We start from the raw sequence: 27,346 nt of genomic DNA, 5'->3' as shown, positions 1-27,346 counted from the left end.
TTACGGCTGGGGCAAGCGGACCCAGTTTAGGAAGGCTAAATGTTGCAAGCGGGCTGTTGGGCACCCAGAGCATTTTCTCGGGGGACGTGGTAGTGTCAAGGTGGCCACAGCCTGGCTGGCTCTCACGGTCCTGGTCAGCCATGCAGGGCTTCCAGGCCAGTAGGAGACAGTTGCTAAATATTTCTACGGGAAAATGGATCCCAAGTTGCAACACAAAACATTAAGGAAAAGCTGAGGAACTACGACAGCAATTCTGGAGATATTTGGTTTAAGGTGAATGGGAGCCATCTAAGCAGAGATGTCTGTGTGCGAAGCATATGAGCAAGGCGTGGGTCGAAGGTTTAGATGGGAGGAGGGGGAAGGTCCTCAGAGTATCAGGCCCTGAAGTTCCTACCATCCAGGACAGCTCATAACTCCCCTGTCACTCCCCACCAAAGTTATAAATGTCCAGACCCTCTCCTCCCCAAACTGACAGCCCCCCAAGGGGAACTAGATTCCTCTCCTCTGCTGCCTTTGGACGGAAATGTGGGAGAATGGACCAAGGGGAAAGGCAGCCTTGCCAGCGAGGCAGGCGCCCAGCCCCTTCCTAGACAAGAGAAGGGTGGCTGGACCTCCACTGTGAGCTCATCCCAGGAGTGCAGGGGACTTTGGGGAGGACGTGCCAGTCCTCTCAGACCCCTCACCCTCAAGAGCAGCCCTTTAGCTTTGCAGCTGACAATCCTAGGGCACTGAGGCAGCTTCCAGGCAAGCTTGGAGGAAGTTTAGAGGAAGTCAGTCCCCACATGGCTGATGCTGTCCTGATCCAAGATCTGGGTATAAGCGCTGCCCAAGGGGAATTCTGAAGCCAGCGGAGCTCATCCCTTTGGCCGCGCGCGCCACACTCCCACGTTCCAGGCCTTCGTCACTTCACGTGAGCAGCCCCTCCCCAGCAGGGCCCCTCCTGAAGGCCTGGCAGTAAAACCGAGAGGAGAAGCCCTGATGGTGGCATGCCACACTGTAGGGAGGGAGAGGGTCACCCCATCCTGAAGCCTGACACCGGGTGGTGGTCTGCGATGCTCACCTTCGTAGCGTTCCGGTTTGCATAGTTGACACAAGCATTGTGGCTCTGGTTCAGCCACTGAAAGGCAATGCGGGGAGAGGAGAAGTCAGGAAAGGTGTGGTCACCTCCCTGGAAGCAGGCGGGGACCTGCGAGGCCACACCCCTTCAGAAAGACACGGGTGTCTAGTTCACGGTAGTTCCATCCATCCCCTGAGTTAGCATGAGCAACCATCCTGGTTCGCCAGGACGGCGCAGTTTTAGCACTGAAAGGCCCCAGTCCTGGGAAACCCCTCAGTTCCTGGCAAACCAAGACACTGGTCCCACCCAGGCCAGCTATCCATCTCAGTCCAGAGATGGCCACCTCTCCCAAAATTCTGGTGTTCACTGCCCCAAATGGGCCCCACTGCCTTTGCCACATCACCCTTTTTATACTAACGACTGGACAGAAGGTGGACACTTAAGCCCCTGGAATGCCCGACAGCTCTGAGCCTCAGTGCCCTACACCACCCACAGAGCCCAGTGCCCTACACCACCTGCAGAGCCCAGACACAGACATTATTAGGAGCTTTTCTTTTTTCAGGAAGACTCTGACATTTTCTCCTGAAGACAGACAGGTTTTTCTTCCTGCCCCTCTCTCTCTACACAGATACATACTGAGCTTCTACTGTTTTCAGAGAGCCACGCCCCAGACTGTCTCCAAGGGCAGAGACCAGGGTCCGTGGTGCTTTCTCACCCACCTCACTACCTTGGAGTTGGGGGTGGATTACCTTCCCCACAGATTGGGTAAGGCTGATGTCAAAATGAGGCTGTAGGGCTCAAGGTCACTGGCCATGGGACAAGCAACCAGGTGAGGGCACCCGCCAGCCCTCATCACCTCTGCGCAAAAGTCAGAGCACCTATAATGGCCCAAGACTTGGGCTGCGGGCCCGAAGTCCTGGGGTTTCTCCCAGTGGCTTCTGGGTTAGGGAGGAGTAGGAAGTGGGGTGACTTTCCCCGAGGGGCCTGGATGGAGAGGAGACACGGGGACAGGGTGTTCCAACCAGCACTTGTTGGGTGCCCCCTTCAGGAGCCCTCTGCTTGCAGGGAAAGTCTTACCTGCCAGAAGACGGTGGACGCCAATGTCTGATTGGGCAAGAGAAGACCAACCACCTATGAGAGAGAGAGAAAAGGCTGAAGAAGGCAAAAGAAACGCCCTATGCTTTTGCAAAGAAAAATGACACAGCCACGAACAAAAGTGAGCTAGATCTGTACAAACTGATGTGTATGAGAAGTATATTCAAACTACTACCCACAGTGAGATGATGTACGATGAAAAAACTTGGTTGCAGAATTATATGACAACATAATCCCAGTTTTATAAAGAAAAAAAAATCTCACGAGATATACCCACATACACAAATACACATACATATACATATCTCCAGGCATGAAAAAATCTGTAGCACGGCAGGTAGACGTCCCTGGAGGTCAGGTTACATGGTACTTTCTCAGATTCTTCTTGAATATTTCTGTGTTCTTTTTAACAGTGGACATGCATATTTTTGTAATTGGTGGGCAGGGGAACAATAAAAACAAACCAGCAAACCAAAGGAACGCCTTTACTTCCACCCAGCTAACCTGGCTCCTTCACACCCTAGCCATCCAATAGGATTTTTTTTGGTGGAGGGGGGGTTCGTGGGCCTCTCACTGTTGTGGCCTCTTCCGTTGCGGAGCACAGGCTCCAGATGCGCAGGCTCAGCGGCCATGGCTCACAGGCCCAGCCGCTCCGCGGCACATGGGATCTTCCCGGACCAGGGCACGAACCCGTGTCCCCTGCATTGGCAGGCGGACTCTCAACCACTGCGCCACCAGGGAAGCCCTCCAATAGGATTTTTGTGAGGATTCAATAAGAATCATTTCAAAGGCCTTAAGTGCTTTACAAAGACAAGTAGGGAAATTTATATATTATCTCTGGGCCCCCATGAAGCAACACCTACACTATGTTTAAGCTATTGAATGAAACATAGATATCTAATAAGTATTTGTTGAATGTGCGAATGAATGAACAAATACACACATACGACCAAGTCTGGTTACATAAGTGTGGATCCATTAGTCCCAAAGCCCAAATATCACCTAAGACCTAGACTCAGTGACTTTGTTTTTTTTGGTTTAAGTCAAGATTAATTGCCTGATCTTGACACTGACCAAATCTTAGACTTCGGGGATCCATGTGTGTCTCTCAAATTTACCTTTTGAGTGCTTGTGTGCAAAATAGCATCTACCAAGTGCTGCTGTATACGGAAAAAATGTGCACAGCCATCCACATATTGACTTATTTATTATTCTTGTAGATAAAATGGCTCTTTGGCAAGAATTTCTGTAAGGAATGTGTAAACATTCAATTCTATGCAGTAAATCAAATTCTAGACATCCTTAGCAGCATTAGTAAATCATGTTTTAAACATTAAAATGTTTTAAAACAGCAAACACGCACACACAGTTATATTTATTGGCCCATATCAGTTTGAATAAAATTACATAATGTAAATTAATTCCATAGTCCAATGAAGAATTACCTTATGATATTTTTCTCCCCAAAATAAGATCCCAACTTGATTTTTCTTTGCAATGACAGCTTAGAGTGCTGGAGTGAGAGTCAGGAGACCTTGGGTCTTAGCCTAGGCTCCATCCCTGTGTGATCTCCAGCAGAAGACATGCCCCTTTGGGGTTCTAGCTTTCTCCCCTATAGAGCGAACAGGTTGACCTTGGAGGTCCTGTCTCAGTTTAAATTCTATTCTCAGGTTCCAGGTAGTAGGTGTGAAGTCAATACAGATGGTCCCATTGTCTTTAAAGGGAATTTTCCCACCAGTCCTGCCAAGAAGTAACCCCAGGGGACCCAGGGCCTCATCCTAGCGCCCCAGTCAGGAGCCAGACCATAGAGAGGAAGCTGAGCCTAGAGAGGCCTAAAGAACAGACAGCATGAGCCCGCGAGTGTGTGTGTGTGTGTGAATTTGTGTTTGTGCATTCGTATGCATGTGGATGTATGTATAAACATGTGCATGTCTGACTGCCTCACAAAGCCTGAGGATATAAAAGCTGTTTTCCACTGTTGGGAACTCAGCACATCATTCCCCCTAATCCGTTGGTTTATATAAAACTGGTGTGTTATGAACTACATTGTATTCTCCCCCTCAATCCCCTTTGCACCCCCTGAACTGTGCTTGGCTCACCAGGACCGTCATAAGATGTGGCCCATGGGACTCGTATTTACCCTTCAGCTGTTGTCCAGGACACTCACTGCTCATTACGTTGGACCCCATTATGAATCCACGTGGAGGAAATTTTTCTGATCTCAGGATCAGAAATTTATACTTCTGAACATCTGGTTTGCATCTATCTTGCAAACACTGGGCATTCAACTGTGTCCGTCTTTGCACTGACTGTCAAGATGCCCAGGCCCGGTCACCTTACTTGTTTTTTCTTGTGGCATGCATTTTTTTATGTGATATCAAGTTTTTTTCAGAACAAACCATAGCCCTAAACTAAACCAAACTAATACCCAGGCTATGCAATACACACACACACAAAGTGTAACCAGTGAGTTTTTCACCATGCTGGCCAACCTGACCAGCCTTCTGTCCCTAACTTCTGCCCAAACACGGGCCTGATGTCCATGCTGGGCACCTCTGACTCTGCATGCTTTCTTAAAGAGATGAATTGATTGACTGATTCTGCTAAGCACTTCTCCTTATGTCATTTGCCATGATCCTTATTATAACTCCAGGGTTGATTCACTTTGTTATAAAGCAGAAACTAACACACCATTGTAAAGCAATCATACTCCAATAAAGATGTTAAAAAAAAAAAAGAAATGATAATGCCCTAAAAAAATAAAAAATAACTCTGGAGCTCAGACAAAATAGATTACTTTCTATATTTTGCAAATGGGGCAACAGAGACTTAGAGAAATTCAGTGATCTGCCCAAGGCTTTAAAGCAAGCTAGAGAAAGAGTCAGGTCTCCTGATTCCTGGCTTGGGGGCCCCAACTCTCTGATTTTAGGGGCTCCTTTTCCAGATCACCCGCCTGAATACAAAAGAAGAGTCACATTCTCTGCCCCTTTTCGAGCATCTTCTATGCACTGAGTCCCATACCGCTCCCCGTGGAGATTACCAGAAGAGAGGAATATATAGCACCTAACCACAATAAACACAAGGACCCAACAGGAAAATATATGAGAATGTCTTTTATAACTCCTGGGCATGAAAATAACAAGATGGTTTAAACAGGTATCTGGATGTGTGTCAAACTGATAAATTCTAACATCCAAGCAGGAGTTCAGGAAGGGAGAGGTCTGGCTATCTGCCAAAGGGGGTGACAGGATGGAGCTGAGGTGTGCGTGTGTGTGTTCATGCGAGTAGGAACAGCTGAGAGGCTGGCTTCATTGAAGGAGGATGTTCAGGAAATCAGCAGACGGGAGTCCGGGGAGGGTGAGGTGAGAAGGCAGCGGACCACCATGCCACATTGGCCAAACGGGGTCCCAGGGAGCCATCTGAGGCTGAGGCAAGAGGAACAGGGATCCTGCCTTCCAGGTCCTACAGTCAGGCTGGTGGGGCCACGAGCGCGCAGGTGCCAGCCCCATTCCCTATTAGGCAACACGCAGCACCATCTGCACAATCCCAGGAGCAAGAGCAGATATTTTATAATTTCCTTTTTTCTTTTTAAGTCTAAATTAAAAATAAATGTTCCTTCAGTTCTCAGATGTATATCTCTGGTGCAACCTGCCCACATTCCCTCATGCTGCCCTTTCCAGAACATGGCAGGGGAAAGGAGGAAAGAGATGAATAGAGAGAGGGAGCCAGTCCGCCGGCTTCAATGCCAGTGGATTGCACCTCTTCCAAGGAGACACTTCAGGCGTGGCCGCGTGGCGGGTGGAGAGAGCCCAGAAAGCGGCTGGGACCAGGGAACGTAGAAGGAGAGCCAACAGCCAGAATTCCCAGCCCAGCCTGCACCCTATCTTGCTGCAGGACCTCGGCCAAATCGCACATCCTATCTTTGCTCCCATTTATAGTTCATAACACGACTGGGGTCCCCTCCACAGCTCCCACCCCGGGCAGCTGTCCTCTCCGCACATCTGTCTGCCTTTGATTCCCCTTCCCCTTGGGTGGCCGGCCATGGGCCCTGATGATCAACGCTCAGGCTCTGGTGGTGGGAGGAGCTGGACTCAAATCCTGGTTCTAGTATTTACCGGCTGTGTGACCACACACAAGTTACTTGAGTTCTTTGTGCCTCTGTTTCTTCATCTGTTAAATGGGGACAATCCTGGTACCTCTCTGGATGATCAAGAGAGGAAGTAAGGCGTGGAAAGAATTTGGCACAGTGTCTGGCACGCAGCACGTGCTCACTAGGTGTTAAATGTTAGTATCGTCCCTTTCCTTCTACCTCATTCTTTTCTAGCCTTTGCTGGTCTCTCATTTCTCTGAACTCCACAGTCTACACTCACAATTGAGCATCATTTAGCCCCAATCTTGTCTTTGAACACAAGGCTTATCCCATAAAGGATAGTAAGTTCCTGATGGTAGAATTAGGGCTTTTCTCTCTGATGTCCCCCAAAGCACTCAGCACAAAGCTGGGCCCACACCACACGCTGGAAGAACATTGCTAATTCATCATTAAGAACATTAATTCATTCTCGGCTAGGGAAAAGATCCATGATGGATTGTGACAATGACCACCATCACCCATCTCTTCCTTAGTCCTTTTGTTAAAGTCTGATTGCATGAGGCTATTGGCCTTTGGAGAGGGGGGCAGATTGAGTTTTGGTCCCAATTCTTCACTCCTCCCTGCATCCATATCTATGCCAGGGGAGGAATTTGTTTCCATGCTCTTGGTGTTGCTTGGCCATATAACTTGCTTTGGCCAATGGCATGTGGGAGGAAGTGGCAGTGTGCCAGTTCTAAGACCAGGCCTCAGAGGCCTCATATGTTTCTGCTGGCCCTCTGTGCTCCTAAGATTGCCAAGAGGAGACATGCCCTGACTAGTGCCCTAATCTGAGGATAAGATGTGAGGAGCAGAGTCCAGCCTGGGTGAGCTGACTCCCAGTTGACCCCAGACCTGCAGTGAGAAGCAAAACTGCCTCGGTCAAGCCCAGTCTAGATCAGCCAAACCCTGGGTAATTGCAGATCCCCAAGAATGAACGCTTATGGCTGCCACTGAAATTTTGTGGATGTTTGTTACACAGCACTATAGTAGCAAGAGGTGATTGATACAGGGATTACTACATATGAAGAGTGAATATGCTATCCTCCCTGAGAAACATTCTTTACCATTACTAATGCACCTTGAATTATATCTTCCCTAGTGATACTGGTTCCTGAGCAGCCTAGCTTATCTACCCACTCCACCTGGTGACCATTGGCCCACCTCTGCGGCCTCCCCGGCTAGTCCAGGAAGAAGGGAAGTTTGTGTTTGAGCCTCGTCTCAGGACAGAATCAAGAATGGGGCCAATTGCACCCATATGGCAACTGGCTCACGAGAAAAATCACATCTTCACTTCAGGCCTCCGCAGTCAGAGTGTTCTAACCTCTGCAGAGAGATGAGGTCTCAGCGTGAGAGAGAGGCACCACCAAATATCTCAATCTGCTTGGCCAGAAGTGGGACACGAACAGTTGAAGACAAGGACAAGGAAGCAAGGCCGCTGGTCACAATTCTGTGCACTGTGATATTGGGACTCAGAACTGAGCAACCCCCTACCCCATAAGAAAGTGACTTAAGCAATAAGGAAAAGAAAATTTTTTTTTTTTTTTTTTTGCGGTACGCGGGCCTCTCACTGCCGCGGCCTCTCCCGTTGCGGAGCACAGGCTCCGGACGTGCAGGCTCAGCGGCCATGGCTCACAGGCCCAGCCGCTCCGCGGCATGTGGGATCCTCCCGGACCGGGGCACGAACCCGTGTCCCCTGCATCGGCAGGCGGACTCGCAACCACCGCGCCACCAGGGAAGCCCAAGAAAACTTTTTAAAAGTATTTTAAAAAATCCAGAGGGGAAACAGGGTGTGTGCCAAAACAACTGGGTGGTGAAACTTAAGTCAGGGGAAGACCACAGGGCACAGAATCGCCTTGCTTGGCAAGATAACGGCAGAAATAACTGGTCCTCCCATCCTCCACCCCATCTCCATTTGGCTAATCCCTCCTCATCCTCCAGGTTTCAGCTTAGTTGTCACTTCCTCCAGGAAGCCTTCCCTGGCCCTCAACATGATGTTAGATTATATGCTCTCTCAGCACCCTGCCTGCCTTCTTTGCAGTATTCATCTCAGTAGTAAATATCTGTTTAAATTCTATCTTCCTTGAGAGCTTCCAGAAGCTTCAGAGGGGTGAGACCATATGACATTCACTTCTCAAATACCTGGGAGTCCTCGCTGGCAAAGCAACAGTCCTTTGGCATCATACCCTTTTCCTCCACACTGACTCACTCAATTCTAAACGTTCCTCTTACTTTTCAAAAGACCTTCCGTGGGCCCCAGTACGCAACAATTTGCCTGTTTTTTCCTTCTACTTTGTCTCCACCTTCTGATTTATACAGCTAATGATCTGAAAAGTAACACTTCGGTGCGTTAGGGGTGCTGCTATTTAAAGGATCCCAACCAGTTAAAGAAAATATCTTTTGTCAAATGAATGTTTGTCCCTGACTGGTCAATTCCAGCTTAATGAGCAACAACTCTTGGATGGTATAAACTAAGCCAAAATGACTGGTATCCAAGTCTGGGACGAGGAGGGTTGGAAGGTGTCAGAAAGGCTGGGACTCAGCCAAACCCTCACATAAGCGAACCCTCCATGGTCCACCCTTCCTCCCCGCAGAGATGACTTGCTTACACCAGCACTTTTGGAGAAATGGGGTTTCTAAGTCCACACAGTCATCTGCAGTGTTAAAATGAGAGGGTTCCGAGCAGAGTCCAAGCTCCAAACGTCCCAAGACAGAAATCTGGTTTGGACATAACCCAAGGCCTCTGGACTCACTGACAGGATGCTCCTGGTCTGCCCTCCTCAGTCTCCCAGCTGGATAGCAGGGTTCTGGCCTTAAGTTCTGAGACTTCCAGAATGACAGGGGGAGGGGAGAGGAGGACAGCAGCGTCAGGGAGCTCAGGGCTGAGAGGGGAGGCACGATGTCACCTGGGAGAACCTCAGGCCCACAAGAGAAACCCAGCTCCCTGCCCTGAGACATTATGGGAGCCAAGGGTAAAGGCTGGCAGCTGGGGAAATGCAGAGAGGATGGGATGGGGGCCGGGACCCTGGCCCTGCTTCTCCCCAGCCACACATGCCCGGAAAGGACAGGGCTGCACACCTCTCAGTGGAAACATGGGAATTGAGATGCCAATTATAAGAAGTGACCACGGTTGGTGGGGTTCTTCTGGGAAGGTACCTGAAAAGGGGGAGCCATGAACTGCACCAGCCTTGGGAACAGCCTTGGTGGTGCACTGGCTTAGCCGCCATGCTTATGTATAAATTGGGATCTCTTTGCCACACATCAAAGGGGGAAAAGTTTCCATCTTCAAATGTTAAGCTTAAAATAAGACACTACATGGGTGCCAGTAGATCTGTGAAATCTGCTGACTAAACTGGCACCAGCTTCTGGGAAAAAACCAGCTCGCTTCTCCTGAGCTCTGGGAGTGAGCAGGGTAGGGGCGGGGTTACTCTCAGGCAAGGTGACAACAGCGTGGGGGTTCAAGTCAGGGATGCTCACCTGGGCAGGAGGCAGTTTAGATGTTGCTTCCAGAAGCATCTTAGTCGAGGCCCCTGCCAGCCTTGCTCACTCCTTCCCTTTATCACTCAGGGACCCAGTTCTAGCACATTCGCTGGCACCCCATTTCTATTTTGGTAAGCATTTTAGTGGTTTCTGCATGTGTATATTTCTTACCCATTCTATCACGGCAGGGGCTTCCCTAAGGCATGGACTGGAACCTTCGCTCGCCTTCAGACCAGGCGTTTGCTGAGATGTTCAGTGCTACCAGGTGACAGCAGGGTCTTAGGGGAGCTGATGTGGCTGGTGGGAGCCAGGCCTCAGGTGGAAGTGCCAGGACAGCCACAGTGCTCCCTCCTTACTGGGCGAGGCAGTAGCCCCGGGAGGGAGTGGAACCAACGAGTCCTCACGTTGCTTATCCACGTCAAAGTGCCTGGATGGAAGGCTACAGGTTCTCCACGACCAGTGGCCCCTCTTGGGACCTGGCCTCTGGCCCAGCTGTTCCGAATCCCGGAAGACAACTAATCGGGGCTAGGCAGTGAGGCCAGGTAAGCCTGTCATTTTGGCTCCGGCTGCCACTGAGGCCATCCCAGGTGATGCTGCCCCTTTGCCTCGGTCAAGTGTTCATACAGGATCTCAGATTCCAGGGATTCCTATTCTCACAACCTACACATTTATCCAGAGGGATGTTTGCTCCAGGCTGGAAGAGGACTGGTCCTGACAGGACATTCACAGCGTCTACTTCAGCAGTAAAGCCCTGAACAACATGGGAGTGGATCAGCACCCAAGTTCCCATGATGCCTAGAAGGCCATAGTGACCCTGAAGTGATTGATTGGTCTTACGAAGAGGAGAGAGTGGAAAAATATGGGGTGTCCTCAATAACACCTGTGAACTAGACACAGTGCTGGCATCCCTTGGGTTAGCTAGTTTATCACAGTTGATGGCAGCCATTAATTTTGAAAGGGTCCAGTTGGCCTCTTATGAGGAATAAGCCCCAAACTCAACTTCTCTGGCTTGGGAGAGATGATACTGCCAAAAGATATATCTTTTTATTTTTAAGCATTGATGGAATATTATTAAAATTACTATGGCAGATTCTTGTTTGCCTACCTATAGCTATTCTTCACTTCTTTCTCACTAACAGAATCCCTATAATTAGGGATTGACTATATATCCAGCTAAGTTCTACATGGAATATAAACAGAACTGTTCTGTGACACTTTGAAGAAGACTACTTGAAGGGAAATGACTCAGCTAGGAGGTACATCTTTTTACTTCTCCCTTCTTTCTCCTCCCTGGGATGTGGCTGTGATGACTGGAACTTCAGCAGCCATTCTGGGCTATGAGGTGACTGACACTAGAAGGCAGCACTGAGAATGGTGTAGAAAAATGGAAGCCTGGATTCCTGATGACTGTGGGGATCTGCCTACCTCCAAAATTCTTTGGTATGCGAGAGAAATAAATTATTTTCTTTAAGTTACTGTTATTTTGAACTTTTTGTTATATACAAGTGGTCCTACTCCTAACTGATATAATCATGTACTATGCTACAAAGAAAACCATAATAAATCTCAAATGGCAAAATTGTAGTGGTCACTCTCTCTGAAAATGAGATAAACTAGAAAATAATAACAAAAGAATATATCCTTTTAAAACCCAGTCATCTGGAATTTAAAATACATTCTTCTGACTATCTAACAGACTAAAGAGGATTCAAAGCTATAATTTCAAACTTATTTAGAAAATAAAAACATAGATCACTATATATGAAAACCAAGTATTTGATATCCTCAGAAGCAAATTCAGAGCCCTAAACAGCTTCATTAGAAGGAAAGAATGAGAATAGATAAGAATAAATTCAAGGCAAAAGATTAAAAAACAAGTCACAAACAAATCAAAGAGGAAAAGTGGATATTATAAAACAAGAGCAGAAATGAATAAATTAGAAAATGAAAACAGAAGAATTGATAGATACATCTAAGAGCTGATTCCCAGACACAACTCTCACAAATCTCGTTATTTTATTTTATTTTATTTTATTTTTTTTCGTTATTTTAATAAAGGAGATGGAGGTGAGAAGTGGGGACAAGACTCAAAACTCAGTCCAAGGAAAGATCATTATATTTTAAAAATCAATATTTAAAACTTTTCTACAACAAAGACACCAGAGAGTAAAGGAAGAACAGCTGGGAGAGAGATTTGTAATATATATAATTCAAAGGATTAATATCCAAAATATATAAGGAATGCTTACAAATCAATTAGGAAAATACAGCAAATGGAAGAATGGACAAAGGATGTTAACAGCTAATTCACGGAAGAGGAAATGTAAATAGCCAATAAATATATGAAAAGAAGTGAGATCTTTTTGGTGTTCAGGGAAATGTGCATTGCCTTTTACACAGCAAACTCAGTTTCTGGAATGGGCCCTCAAGAAATCATCATACTTGTGCAAAAAGAACTTTATAAGGCTTTTTCACAGCACTGTTATTTCTAATAGCAAATAATCAGAAACAATCTAAATCCATCACTATGGGAGAGAATGCTACTCAGCAGGAAAAACGAAGAAAGGAGGGGAGGAAGGAAGGAAGGGAGGGAGGGGAGGAGGGAGGGTGGGAGGGAGGAAGGGAGGAAGGGAGGAAGGAAGGAAGGAAGGAAGGAAGGAAGGAAGGAAGGAAGGAAGGAAGGAAGGGAGGGAGGGAGGGAGGGAGGGAGGGAGGGGATCCTTATGTAGGCAAACTGCTAAGTGTAATTAAGCTATTTGTAGATAAATAAGTGTATTTTTACTTATAAAACATATCTATCTAAAAACAAATTTTTAGTGATGATTCATATCTTTGCAATTGCCTAGAAAAAAGCCTGAAAGTTCACACCAGACTTCTCACAGAGGTTACTTCTGGGAATAGATTTGGAGTTGAGGGTCGTCAGAGGAACTTTACTTTTTTTTTTTTTGCATTGTTTGAATTCTGAGCTGAGAGAACATATTCATGTATTACTTGTATAACTTTAAAAATATTCTTGGTGATATTTTTGAATTCCAAAGAACATATTCATGTATTACTTGTATAATTTTATAAAATACATGGAGAAGGTTTTTTTTAATCCTAAGGATATTTCTGCACTCCAAAGATAAAGAGAAAAAATACCAAAAGCTCCCAAAGGGAGTGGGGGAGGTTTACCAATAAAGAAAATGAGAATCAGGCCAACTATTGTTCATGTATAAGAGGGAAAAAACGTCATTTCAGATATGGAAGGACTCAAAGTATTGCCCACACACTCAACATTACTCAAAGAAGTACTCTAGCAAAACATAGAGAACACACACACACACACACACACACACACACACACACACGAAAAGCCTAAAAAATTGTGAAGTTTAATATAGGTGTTAAGCAAGGATTCAAAAAACTGGTGAGATTCCAGATTATTTCCAAAATCTTGACAGGTGTGTACGGGTGAAATGGTAGAGTAGAGAGTAGGGTAAAACGGTATGCTAAAAGTCTCTTCCTTTATGGGTAGGGTTGGGGAGGTCCTATTTACTATTCAATTATTGATATTAATCAGGTAGATACAGCTAAATCTCTCCATAAAATACTATAGGAGGGGCTTCCCTGGTGGCGCAGTGATTGAGAGTCCGCCTGCCGATGCAGGGGACACGGGGTTCGTGCCCCGGTCCAGGAAGCTCCCACATGCCGCGGAGCGGCTAGACCCGTGAGCCATGGCCGCTGAGCCTGCGCGTCCGGAGCCTGTGCTCCACAACGGGAGAGGCCACAACAGTGAGAGGCCCGCGTACCGCAAAAACAAAAAAAAAAATAATAGGAGAATGGTAGTTAGAGAGGATTAGGATGCTCCCCTTCCAAACCACTTAAGAAATCAAAAGGACCGATGAAAATTACCACTCTAGTACAAATCAGGAAAATAAATGGAAACAATAACAAACTTGATAAGCAAACCAACAAACAAGCTACTTGATGGCTGGGATAAGTGCTCACAATAACCAGTGGCAGAATAAATATGAATGGGTTCCATTAATTATTAAAGACAGAGTTTCTCAAACTGGGTAAAAAAAAGTAGAATGCAGCTCAATTTTGTCTACGAGTGACATATACACAGAAATTAAATATCACTCTGATATAAATGTGTAGGCAATAATCTACAAGGCAAATAAAATGGGAATAGAAATATTAATATGAGATGAAGTAGAGTTCAAGACAACAATATTCAATGAAATAGGGATATTTCGTGTGTGTGTGTGTGTGTGTGTGTGTGTAAGAAAGTGAGAGAGGTGGGAAGGTAGAGATTATAACATCAAGAAGATAAAAATGTCATGAACACACCAAACCCCACTGCACTGAAATATATACAGCAAAAACTATAAGAAATGCAAGGAAATTAAATGCACACAATTACAGTGGGGAAAACATAATACTTTCTCAGAATATGTCAGAACAATGTAGAAGTTTCAGGGAAACTACAAAAGGATAGTGATGAGAATGATATTCCCTATACATGTTGATATATATTTAAAATATATGTATAAAATGAAACATTGCAAGCATACAGAGAAGTCTAGAGGATACTACAATGAATATCCACATACTGCCAAATCTTATCATTTTGTCAAATTTTTGTGAAAATTTTATCTTTTTAAAAGATGAAACATAACAGATACAAATGAAGCACCTCCTGCTCTGCTAGATTCTGTTGCCTTCTCTCTCTCTCCAGAGGTAAGTAGTATCATGAATCTGTTGCTAACTATTCCCATGAATGTTTTATGGATCCTTGCAAAATACACCCATAAATATATATATGTATAATATTGCTTTGCATATTAAAACATTATATAAATGACATCAGACAGTATTATTACTCTGCTACTGTTTTTTCATTCATCATTGTTTTTGAGATTTATCAATATTGATAAATGTAGTCCTGTCCTTTATTTTCTTTCCTGTGTTAAGTATTCCATTGCATGACTAAATCATGAATATTTATCCATTCTCTTGATGGACATTTCAGTGGTTTCCTTTCTTTTTGCTACTATAAACAGTGCTGCAAATATTTTCTTTTCATATTTAATGTGTTTTGTGTATGAGGTGAAATCTAATTTTATTTCTTTTTCACATAGGTAGCACCATTTGTTAGATGGTCCATCCTTCTTCTCCACTGATTTGTCAAATATCAAGTTTCCATATGGGTATGGGCATGTTTCCAGACTTTCTATTCTGTTGCAATGATCTATTTGCTTATCTCCAAACCAAAACCAAACTGTCTTATGCTACTTAGTAGGGTGACTCTCCTCTTACCACCTCATTCTTTTTTTTTTTTTTGGCTGCGTTGGGTTTCCGTTGCAGTGCACGGGCTTCTCATTGTGGTGGCTTCTCTTGTTGCGGAGCACAGGCTGGAGGCGCGCGGGCTTCAGTAGCGGCGGAGCGTGGGCTCAGTAGTTGTGGCACGTGGGCTTCAGAGCGCAGGCTCAGTAGTTGTGGCACATGGGCTTAGTTGCTCCGTGGCATGTGGGATCTTCCCAGAGCAGGGGTCGAACCCACTTCTCCTGCATTGGCAGGCGGATTCTTAATCACTGTGCCACCAGGGAAGTCCCACCACCTCATTCTTGAAAATTGTCTTGGCTGTTCTTGGCCCTTAGCTTGTTCATATAATTTTTAGTATCAACTTGTCAAGTTCCATGAAAAATCCTGCTGAGATTTTGATTGGAATTTTATTGAATATAATTAAATATAATTTGAAGAAAATGCGTATCTTCATGATAATGAATATTCCCACCCAAGGTGATATATTTCTCCATTTATTTAGATCTCCAATGTCCTTCAATAAAGTTTTATAAGTTTTTCCATAAAGATCTTGCACATCCTTTCTTGAATTTATTTTTGGTAACTTATCATTCTAAGTGCTATTATAAATGCTTTCTTTTTTAAAAAAAATATCATGTTCTAGATGTTTGTTATAGGTTTATAGGCATACAGCAATTATTTTGTATACTTGTCTTACATCCAGAAATCTTATAAAATAGTAGTTCCAATAGTTTGCCTATTCTCATGAAAAATTTTGTTTCTTCCTTTCCAATCCTAATATTGGTCATTTATTTTTTCATGTCTTATTGTACTTGTTAGTCTCCTAGGAAAATGCTGGACAGAAGCATTACTATCAGGCATTCTTACCCTGTCCCAGACATTAAGATTTTACCTTTATCTGATTCATCTTTAAGAATGGTTCTTGCTATGGGGTTGTTTTTTTGTTTTTTTTTTTTTCTGACAGATACTGTATTAAGTTAATGAAGCTCCCTTTTAGACCTAACTAACCTTCTCTTTTAAAAAAGATTATAAATGGAGTTATGTTTTATCAAATGATTTTTCTGTATCTACTGAGATCATCATGTTTCTCCTTCAATTTGTTAATGTGATGAACTATATTAATACATCTCTATTACCATTCTTGGTAAATCTTTTTTTTTTTTTTTTTTTTTGCGGTACGCAGGCCTCTCACTGTTGTGGCCTCTCCTGTTGCGGAGCACAGGCTCCGGACGCGCAGGCTCAGCGGCCATGGCTCACGGGCCCAGCCGCTCCGTGGCACGTGGGATCTTCCCGGACCAGGGCATGAACCCACGTCCCCTGCGTTGGCAGGTGGACTCTCAACCACTGCACCACCAGGGAAGCCCCTTGGTAAATCTTTTTTGATATATTTTAATACAGTGCTGGATTCAACTTGCTATTATTTCATTTAGACTATGTGTAATTTTGTAAGTGATATTGGCCTATAATTTTTCTTTCTCATACTAACTTCTTTGGTATTGGTCTCAAAGTGCCTCATAAATGAATTGGGGAATATTTCCTTTTTTTTATTCTCTTTAAAGAGTTTTGTAAAGATTGAGTTTGGCTATTTCTTTGAGTGTAGTCACCTGAAAGATCATGGGAGCCTAGTGGTAATTTTTGATTTGTTTGTTACTTCTTTGGTGCATATATTTTAAGCAACTGATTTAATTTCTTTCTATTTACAGGTCTTTTCAAATTCTATATTTCCTCTTGCTAGGCAGTTTTTGGTAACCTGTACTTTCTCAGAAATGTATCCATATTTTCCTAAGTCTTCAAATTTCCTGCCCCAGATTGTTCAATGCATTTTGATCCTTTAAACTTCTATTATATCTGTAATTATTATACTTTTTAGTCCTAGTATTTATTTGTATCTTCTCTCTTTTTTCTTACCCAGTATTGCCAGAAATGTCTATTTAATTAGTCCTTACATAGAAGCTAGGAAGTTACCCTCAAGATATATCTCCAACAATATCAAAACACATGCACAAGACTATCTATTCTTGCATTATTCATATTGGCAAAATAATGGAAATAGTCTAAATGTCCATATGTAGGAAAATAGTTGAATAAATTATGGTACTTCCATGTAGTATACTACTATGCAGCTATTTAAAAAAAAAAAAGAATAAGGAAGATAGCTATAAACTGATACACTGTGATTTCCAGGATATGTCATTAAGCAAAAAAAAACATTGCGCAAAAGGGTTATATAATATGGTGCCTTTTATAGAAAAAAGAAAGGGAAATGTATTTGTATTTGCTTATTTTTACAAAAAGATATAGGAAGGATAAAATTATTTACTTAGAGAGGTTGGGTGGGGGAGGTAGAAGGGATAGAGAGGGAAATGGGGCTTTTATTATGCCTTTTTTACATAGCTTTTGACTTTTGAACTATGTTGACATTTTATATAGTTCCCAAAATAAATCAATAAGAATGGGGAAACATCTGAAATTCAGTGGCAACAGAAATGAATAAACCTAACTGTATATCATATAAATAACATATACACACAGAAGAAAATAATTAATTCAAATAACTTTTTTTTTAATTCAAGTAACTTTTGAACACGATTCTCTGACTATATACCCTCAGTAGGATCTATTCAACAGACAAAAAGAACTTCAAAGAAATCTCAAGCTTTACTTAATACATTTGGTGGGGGGGGATTAATACATATTTGAGTGGCATTAATGTAGCAATTCTGAAATTCTTTTATTTGTATATATAAGATTTAGTAACTGAATAAATACATTGTTGTTGTATTCTCATTCAGGGAGAAGGAAGATGTAGATATGGACTGGAAGGAGGGGAAGAACTCTGAGATGTTGGATTGGAATTAGAGGTATTAGTATGTAGTCATGATTTTTAAAAAGTTGTATGTCCTAGCTCTGTCTGCTAAGAGGGCCTAGAAACAATGACACACCAGTAACAATGAGCACACCTAACTACCCAGATTTTGGTTCCTAAATACCATTCCCCTCTAAAAGGAACCAGGGCTCTTTGGAGAAATGGGGCAGAGAAACTACAAGATGAGTTTGGAATATCCATACATTGTGCCAGAAAGTATTGACGTACATACTCATAGCATAAAAAAGACATGTCAAATGGACACTGAAATTGCTTTAAAGGGTTTCTATTGGTCAAATTTGGCACAATTTGTATAGAAAAATGAATAATGAAAAAAGTAAATTACTATCCACTGAATACAAAAAATATACAAGACCATACTGATAGTTTTAAAAAACAAGAAAATGGGAGGCAGAAGGGAAGACCCTTATTTACAGGAGGCTGCCAATTAATAAACATAGAATGAATGATATTTATGAAATATATAGGAAACTTTCAGACTAGGTAAATATCCTGTTCCCAATCAGTTTTTCACTTAGTGGTTTTAACATCTGTTGGTCATTCTTGTCTGTTTCCTGCTTTCGGCTAAGATGAAAAAAAGTTACTATAAACATTTATATATAGATCTTTGTGTGGACATATGTATTCACTTCTCTTGAAGTAAATACCTAAATGTAGGATTGCTGGCTCACATTGTAGTGTATGTTTATAAGAAACTGCAATATCATTTTCCACATACACCTGCCCTGATCCCAATCCCAATTCTAGGATCACATCCCACATTTAGTTGTTATCTCTTTAGCCTCCTCGGTAAAATGCAAGAGAAATGAGGATGTGTGTAGGGGTGTGTGTGTGTGTGTGTGTGTGTGTGTGTGCGTGTGTGTGTATCTCTATATATATCCTCTAAAAGACTTGTACAATCATGTTCAAAGCATGTTGTTGTAAACTCCAAACTGGCAACAACCCAAATGTCTACCAACAGTAGGATGAATAAAGAAATTTCTATATAGTTATAGCAGTGGAATATTATACAGCCATGAAAAAGAACAAGCTAATACTACATTTAACAGTAAGTCTCATAAACAATTGGGTGAAAGAAGCCAAGTCCCCAAAAAGTACACTTATATAAGTGATTCCATTTATATAAAGTTCAATAACAGGCAAAATGAGAATATAATGAAGGAAGGAGTCAGAAAAGTGGTTCCCTGTGAGGTTAGTGACTCAGAGGGGTACATAAGAGGTATCTGAGACACTGGTAATGCACTATATCTTTATCTAAGTGATATTTACTTAGATGAGCTCACTTTGTGAAAACGTATCAAGCTTTACATTTATGACAAATGCACCCTTTCTGTACATTTGTTTTACTCCAATATAAAAAGATTAACAGTAAGCTTAATCCTGATTTCAAAACAGAATAAAAATAAGGCTGAATTTTCCAGTTTTCAGAAGGCACCCTTACTTTCCGACTTCCCAAGCTTTCTGGGAAAACTTCCCTGTAATCAAACCAGCATGTCCTAATTAACGACAATACTTGAAATGGGAAATATACAGGGATGCAGGCACTTTGAGGCCCTGTTGGGTGTACATTGGCACACGTTCTATGGAAAGAGGTCTGACAATACACATCAAGAGAATTAAAAAGAAATATATGCTATTTTCTCCAGTGAGTCCCCTCCAGGAATTTATCCTAAATCAACAACTCAAATATTTATGAACAGCGATGTAAAGTTATACATTAAAAAATTTTTGTAGAAAAGAAAACCCTTTGAAGGTAATACTTACAATTGGCGTCCCAAAAGGAATGTAACCTGTGAGAGGACAGAGAGAAGAGTTGGGTTTTATAATCCCATCTGACTCTGCCCCACCTGCCTTTCAACTGTGAGGCCAGAGAGACTTCTGGCCTTGGCCTTGGCAGTGGCCCCAGGGAGAGGGCTCAGGTCAGTTAAGCGGGAGGCACCTCTAGCCCCAGACCTTTTCCCAGCCCAGCCCTCCCCAAGACAGAGGGCTCCCCTGTGTCCCCCAACCTCCTTGTCTCTGTTCCCCTCAGTCCTCACTCGCCCCCAAAGCCAGGGGCCCATTCCTGAAGGAGGCGCCCGTGGCCGGGGCGCCGCCACTCTGCACTTGGTGGTCCTCCCACGATTTCCTCCGGGAGCCACGAAGCCCCGCCAACCTCACCACAATGTCTCTGGAGGCCCTGGGACGTCCTCCTCCTTCCCTCAGCCTGTCTTTCTAAAACACACCCTTACTTTCCCAGCTTCATGACCATTTCTGGAAAGGGCATTCCCTACCCACCTGAGATGTGTGCCTCCAAGTGCCAGAGCTCTTTGAATCTCTAGGGCCCTGGCTGGACATCTCAGCAGAGCAGGAAAGGGCCGGCATGAAGTGCAGCTGGGCCCTGGCCGTCTCCCCACGGCTCAGGGCCCCCAGACTGTGGCAAGGCCCCCTCCCCCAGCCTCACTGCTGTAGGTGGGCATCCTCCTGTCCCAGCCACTAACTTACAGCAGCCAGTCAGCTGGTGGCCCAGCAGCAGGGGACCACAATTGCACGGGTTACGTCTAGAGCAAAGGTTGGTGTCCTGTGTGTGCATATTTGTACACATGAGCCGCCACTCTCCTACCTGCACCCCTCCAGGGAGAGGCCCAAAGACTGATCAGAGAATCGCAGAATAAGCCAGTCTCGGGGGGAGAGCCTGCTATGGCCCCACGCAGGCACTGGGGAGGACCTGCAGCCGCAGCTACGAGAGCCTTCACCACCTTGGAGTTCCTTACGGCAAAGCAAGGGTCACCGGGCACTAACTGCCCGTTTGCACAATGACATGTGCTTGTCTGTTCTCTCAGCCCCATGAGTTCAGGCTCTCTGAGGCAGCGGGGGGGGGGGGGGGGGGGGGGCCTGACTAACCTCCTGGACTGAGAACACCCACTGGTAGGGACCCTTCCTCCAGCCGCCTGAGGGCTTCCCAAGGCAGCAGCCACCAGCCCTCCCACCCGCCCTGTGACTCAGGGGTGGGGGGTACACTCTGTAGCACTGAGAAACGGCATGGAGGAGGCATCAGCACACTAGTGTGAGTCTGACCTCCGCTGTGTGACTCTGGACAAAGCCCTTAGCCTCTCAGAACCGTAGGCAGGACAACCACGCCGGCCCCAGCCAGTGTATGGGCAAGTGCTTTCTAGGCCATTAAGCTCTACGTAACAGAGCTGTCCCTCTAGTGACCACAGGGCAGGGACTTCCTGAGGGCAGGGATCTTATACCCATTCTTCCATTACCCTCTCTACCCACTGGTCTCCACAGAACAGGAATCCGCCTCCCTGTGTGTGTAGTGGTACAAACGTAGTGCATACACTCAGAAGGGCAGGCTAAAAGTAGGATCAGAGACAAGGGAGTTAGTCAGGGGGTTACCTGCATGAAAAGGCTGAGTAGGGAGCAGGGCTTGGAAGGAAGGCACTCAGTGTGCACAGATAAGAGAGGAGTGGCTCATGGAAGGCAGGGCTTGCCCTAGAAGGCGTCACCCTGGGGCTGCTGCTGAGTGAATGGGGTGTAACCTGGCATTGGGGGCACCAGATTCACCTGTGGAGGCCTCGATTCTACCCCAACTGCTCAGGCAGAAAAGGCAGACAGGCACATTTTAACAGCTCCATAGGTTGGCCAGTCCTGTACAGTTGAGCCAAAGTGACCATGCAGGTGCGAGTGTGGTGGTGTGTGTAACAGGCTCTGTACGTCCCTCAAGCCAAGCGCATCTGGACACTCCTGGAGCTGTGACCACTGTAATTGGCCCAGGCTAGGCAGAACCAGAGGTTCCCAAGGGCTTACCTGACATTCTAAAGGGCATGAAGATCTTCTCATTGGTGTCCGGGTGTAGAATAGCCTGGCAAGAGCCGGGAACAGAGCACAGGGTGACAGCTGGGGAGGGAGATGGGACATGGGAGGGGGGAGGGGGAGGACAGCTCCCCCAGGAAGACTTAGGTGGCCAATGGCTGTATCCCACCTTGCCTTGTGGCCAGTCAATCCTTCCCACCACTCGGGGCAAGAGAAAACCAAACATGGGCCATAAACAGAGCTTCTCCTCCTAACTAGTGCTCAAAGCTGAATGCAGCACAGAGCCGACCATGTCTACCTTGCAGGCCCTCTGTCCCCCATGCCACGCACACAACAGGCCCACAATAAGGGTTTTGTGGAAGGAGCCCATGGGGAAGGAGGTCAGGGGGCCCAGGGAAAGGCAGGCTGACCTGAGCTCTAGTCTTCAGAAATTCAGACCCAGGTGCTGGGGAAGAAAGAAGGGGGGTCGGGCCAGGGCAGGGCAGGGCAGGGTCTCTGAGAACAGCAGAAGGGAAGGAAAAGAATCTAAAATTGAATTACCTGCTTGATTTTCTGTGCACTCCAGAGCTGGAAGGAAGGAAGGGAAAGAGAGAGAGAAAGGAAAAGAAAAGAAAAAACAAAGATTAAAAGCACGTATCAGTTTAAGGTCTCAAAGCCACATTTTCTAACCAAGAGATCCAGCTGGGGATCTCAAACAGATTTTTTTTTTTTTTTTTTTTTTTTGTGGTACGCAGGCCTCTCACTGTTGTGGCCTCTCCCGTTGTGGAGCACAGGCTCCGGACGCACAGGCTCAGCGGCCATGGCTCACTGGCCCAGCCGCTCCGCGGCATGTGGGATCCTCCCGGACCGGGGCACGAACCCGTGTCCCCTGCATCGGCAGGCAGACTCTCAACCACTGCGCCACCAGGGAAGCCCCTCAAACAGATTATTTAAACCGAGGGTTCTCAATTCTGGCTGTGCCGTAAAATTACTTGAGGAATTCTTCCAGCATTTTCCTAACGCTCCCTAGTTCATTTTAAGGTGTGGCCAGGTAAGAAGCCCTGATTTAAATGAAGATACTTCAGCTGTCTCCCAGAATCACTAGAGGCAGCACAGCATAATTTTTCAGAGCTACACAGACTGCCTGGATCCCTGGATTTGCCACTTCTACCTCTGAGCCTCAATTTCCTCATCTGTAAAATGGGGTTAATAGCTGTGCTCTAACATTGTTGAAGAGGCGTATGAAAAGGGCCTGGAGCAGTGCTGAACACATAGTAGGTACTTTACAAGTGCTAAATCTTGTAGATATTATTATTCCTATTTTTGTTATTGTTATAAGAAGGTTGTGTGCTTTCAAATGAATGAGGAGGTTGTCTCTTCCAGCACAGCATGGGGTTGGGCTGGAGAACAATTTGTCAATTCCTTCAAATGATAAAAATACTGCATTTCATTGACTCTAAGACATCGTTGATCCTAAGACATACTATTATGTGCCACTAAGAAAGAAAACTATGGGGCTTCCCTGGTGGCGCAGTGGTTAAGAATCTGACTGCCAATGCAGGAGACACGGGTTTGAGCCCTGGTCCCAGAAGATCCCAGGTGCTGTGGAGCAACTAAGCCCGTGTGCCACAACTACTGAGCCCACGCTCTAGAGCCCACGAGCCACAACTACTGAGCCCACGTGCCATAACTACTGAAGCCCGTGTGCCTAGAGCCCGTGCTCCCCAACAAGAGAAGCCACCGCCATGAGAAGCCCCCGCACCACAACAAAAGAGTAGCCTCCACTCGCCGCAACTAGAGAAAAGCCCGCATGCAGCAATGAAAACCCAATGAAGCCATAAATTAATTAATTTAAAAAAAAAAAAGGTTTTCCCTAGTGGTGTAGTGGTTGGGAGTCCACCTGCCGATGCAGGGGACACAGGTTCGTGCCCCGGTCCGGGAAGATCCCACATGCCGTGGAGGGGCCCGTGAGCCATGGCCACTGAGCCTGCGCGTCCGGAGCCTGTGCTCCGCAACGGGAGAGGCCACAACAGTGAGAGGCCTGCGTACCGCCAAAAAAAAAAGAAAACGGTGGCATAACGCCAAGACGTCCATCAGTTAAAAGATTCATCCCATTTAAGAGATGATAAAATGTGATAAAATAGCCTTTTTAGAATCAAGAAAATATAGCAAGTAAAATTTTACATTGTGGGCAAACCAAAGGCCAGTGCATTTTTAACAGAGCAAGAAGGGTATGAGGTAAGAGGGGAGACGTGGTCAGCATTGATGTTTAAAGTTTTATAACGGAATAGTTATGTTTCATTTATACGGCAATGTTGTCATCTGCGATATAAAGTAAGCTGCAGAATGCTACTGGGTAGCAATAATAGAGTTATAAAATTGATATACAGATCTTCTTCAACTTACAGTGGGGTTATGTGCCAATAAACCGATTGTAAGTTGAAATTATTTAGCATTCCGAAAGTACCAAACGTCATAGCTTAGCCTGGCCCACCTTACATGTGCACAGAACACTGACATTAGCCTACAGTTGGGCAAAGTCATCTAACACAGAGGCTACTTTATAATATAGTACCGAATATCTCATGTAATTCATTGAATACTGTACTGAAAGTGAAAAACAGACTGGTCGTGTGGGTGCACAATGGTTCTAAGTGTATGGGTGGTTTCCCTCTCGATCTCGTGGCTGACTGGTAAATGCGGCTCGCTGCCTCCCCAGCATCACGAGAGTATCAGACCACGTAACACCAGCCAGGAAAAGATCAAAATTCACAATTCAAAGTACAGTTTCTACTGAATGCATATCGTTTTCAGACCGTCATAAAGTCTATAAATTGTAAGTTGAGCCATCATAAGTCAAGGACCATCTGTATTAAAGTTTATGCATTTTACTAACAGCAGTCCCTTAAGCCTAATGCACAGCCTAATCGCTCTGATTTTAGATACATTTCAAACATATTTGATTGTCTGCTATTCCAGACCCAGAAAGATTAGAGGCAGTAGATTTTTTTCTTAATTATATTTGAGGAACAGAGGGGACTAAAGAAAGAAAAACCAAATGTAGAATCACTGTTAGCCAAAGACGGTATGTGAGAGCATAACAGCAGAGAGGTAAAAAAAATGATAAAAGGTTGATCTTTCTTTGCTCAGAAAGTGCCTTCTGCAGTGCATCCCACCACGTCCCAGCATCATCCCAGGTGTGACCCCAGGCCCTGGGCACAGACTCCTAACACCCCACGCTCTCCACCCCAAATCAGAATCTCCTGGGTCCGGGTCCCCTCACCTTGTACAGTCATAGCCCAGCCCCTCAGAGCAGGGGCCTGCCTTTGAGTGCCAGCCCCCACCATCTCCTAGAGCCATGCACACAGCAAATCTAAAGCTATTTATTTTTTTAAAAAATTCAAGATCTCTTCATACAATTCTTATAAATAAAGAAAAAAAATCCCCATGATTCTGATGAACAGCCTGGGCTGAAAACACTGATCTAAGACATTAAAGAACAGTGTAAAGAGCAGGTGTTAGGACCAGGCAGCCTGCATTCCAATCACTTACTGGATGTGTGGCCCTGGGCAAATTACTCTGCCTCCATGCCTCAGTTTCTCCATTAGTACAATGGGGTGCTGTAAGGGCAGGGCGGGGACTATGCTTGGTGCTCCTGGCAGCTGGCATTTCACTTTGGGCACACAGCTAAGTCTATGCATTCCACCCTCCCCCACAGTCAGATGGCCTCACATGGCCGGGTTCTAGCTAATGGACTGTGGGTGGAAGTGGAGTTCACCACTTCCAGGCTTGGCCCCAAAGCCTCCCACAGAGCATCCAGAGGAGGACAATGAGGCCCTAGAAGACAGTAAAGCCATGAGGTAAAAGGAGCCTGGCCCCTGGACAACGGCATGTGCCAAGTTCCTGAGCTGCACTGGACTCTGACATGAGTGAGAAACAGACCTTACTGTATAAGTCCCTGAAATCCAGGGGTTGTTTGTTACAAGCACTTGGCTTATACTGACTGATACAGAGGTTCACTGACACACGCATAGCTGAAATACTTGGCCCCTAGATCATGCTCCATAAATGCCTAACATAGAGGGGAAGTCAGTCAAATTAGCAGTATTTTTTTTTTTTTTTTTTTTTTTTTTTTTTGCGGTACGCGGGCCTCTCACTGCTGTGGCCTCTCCCGTTGCGGAGCACAGGCTCCGGACGCGCAGGCTCAGCGGCCATGGCTCACGGGCCCAGCCGCTCCGCGGCATGTGGGATCCTCCCGGACCGGGGCACGAACCCGTGTCCCCTGCATCGGCAGGCGGACTCTCAACCACTGCACCACCAGGGAAGCCCGAGCAGTATTTTTTAAAAGGACTTAATTATTTTTCAAAATAACTTCATCTCTATTGTCTTATTCTTACAACATGCCTGTGAGGTGGGTAGACTACTTTCAGACAAAGCAACTCATCTCGGAGAGACTAAGTGACTCAGCCATGGTTCCAGGGGCCTGGTGGCAGGATGGAGATGGGCACCCAAGCCTCCTTGCCTCCAGACTTGTGTCCCCCCTGTTCTCCAGGGGCCCTCTGGAGCACACTGATGTCTGGTCTGGCCAGGGTGACAGCCAGGCCTGAGGCACGAGAAGAGGAAGAAGTTTGGCTGACATCATCTGAGGTCCCAGAACCTCCCTTTGCAGCCGGGCAGCAGACGCTCCTCCCCAGCACCTGTTCCTCCCCTCCCGCCCAAGTCCAGCCAAGCAGCCCCTGTAATCCACAGCTGCATCTGTGTCCCTCAGGTTCAAGGGCTGCCTTCTCCGCCCCCACCCAGAGAGCAGTGATGGAGACTCAGGCAGCACCGGCTCAGCAGCAAAGGCAGAAGTTCAGCAGGGGTGGGAGCAGGCAAGGCCAGAAGCCCAGAGCTCACAGGCGTGTTCTCCAACGGCGATGACACCTCCACCCACGGCCCAGGCAGGCTAGTGTCACAGATAAGTGGCAATGGTCCCATTAACTATTTGAGTCCCACACTCAGAAATCTGTTTCCATAGGACGGGTGAGAAAAGTAAAGCTCAGAACCACGCCCAGGGTCTCGGAGGTGGAGCCAGAACTACAGCTCGTGACCGGGGACGCAGACTCGTTCAGTCACATTTAGTGAATAAGTGCTACGCGTCAGATACCTTTCTCAGGGCTTTGTACATATTAACTTATTAATCTCCTCAACAACCCTATGAGGCAGGGACCAGTATATCTCCCATTTTATAGATGTGGAAACCGAGGCACTGAGATATTTAGTGATTTGCCCACAATCCCACGGCAGCACTGGGATTTGAACCTGATCAGTCTGGTTCCATAACCCCCACTCTTGAATCCCCATGCGCCGTCTCTAAATGCTAGCATACCAGTGCACACTGTTCTGTCCCTTTAGGCATCTAGTATATATATGTGGAGATCTTTCCACATCAGAGCATGGAGAGCAGCCTTATTCTTCCTAACAGAAACGTTGAATGAATGTATTGTAAACTGCACCCTATTGGTGGACTTTTAAGCTACTTCTCTTCTTTTCCTTATTGTGGTAAAATATAAATAACATAAAATTTACCATTTAACCATTTTTAAGTGGCAGTTCGGTAGCATTAAGTACATTCACA

General features: G+C 45.4%; 1 protein-coding gene across 7 annotated transcripts in view; it reads right to left on the bottom strand.

Annotated features, from left to right (window-relative positions):
* Positions 1-27,346, bottom strand: part of SFXN5 (sideroflexin 5) — a 116,860-nt gene that overhangs the window by 54,079 nt on the left and 35,435 nt on the right. For 5 of the 7 annotated variants that reach the window (XR_013831163.1, XM_079941511.1, XM_079941516.1 and 2 more), the window contains exons 4-8: positions 22,291-22,317; positions 21,745-21,799; positions 19,720-19,745; positions 2,135-2,188; positions 1,061-1,117 (exon numbers count right to left, since the gene is read on the bottom strand). Coding sequence is in view for 6 of the 7 variants with exons in the window: in XM_079941511.1 (XP_079797637.1) it covers positions 1,061-1,117; positions 2,135-2,188; positions 19,720-19,745; positions 21,745-21,799; positions 22,291-22,317 (219 nt within the window). In the remaining variant the exon portion in view is untranslated. The other 2 variants (XM_079941514.1, XM_079941512.1) reach the window with 2 other exon arrangements.

The sequence above is a fragment of the Stenella coeruleoalba genome (assembly GCF_951394435.1).
Source record: "Stenella coeruleoalba genome assembly, chromosome: 13".
Lineage (NCBI taxonomy): Eukaryota > Metazoa > Chordata > Mammalia > Artiodactyla > Delphinidae > Stenella > Stenella coeruleoalba.
Note: the sequence above shows the minus strand (reverse complement) of the source record. Positions and strands in the feature narration are given on the sequence as shown.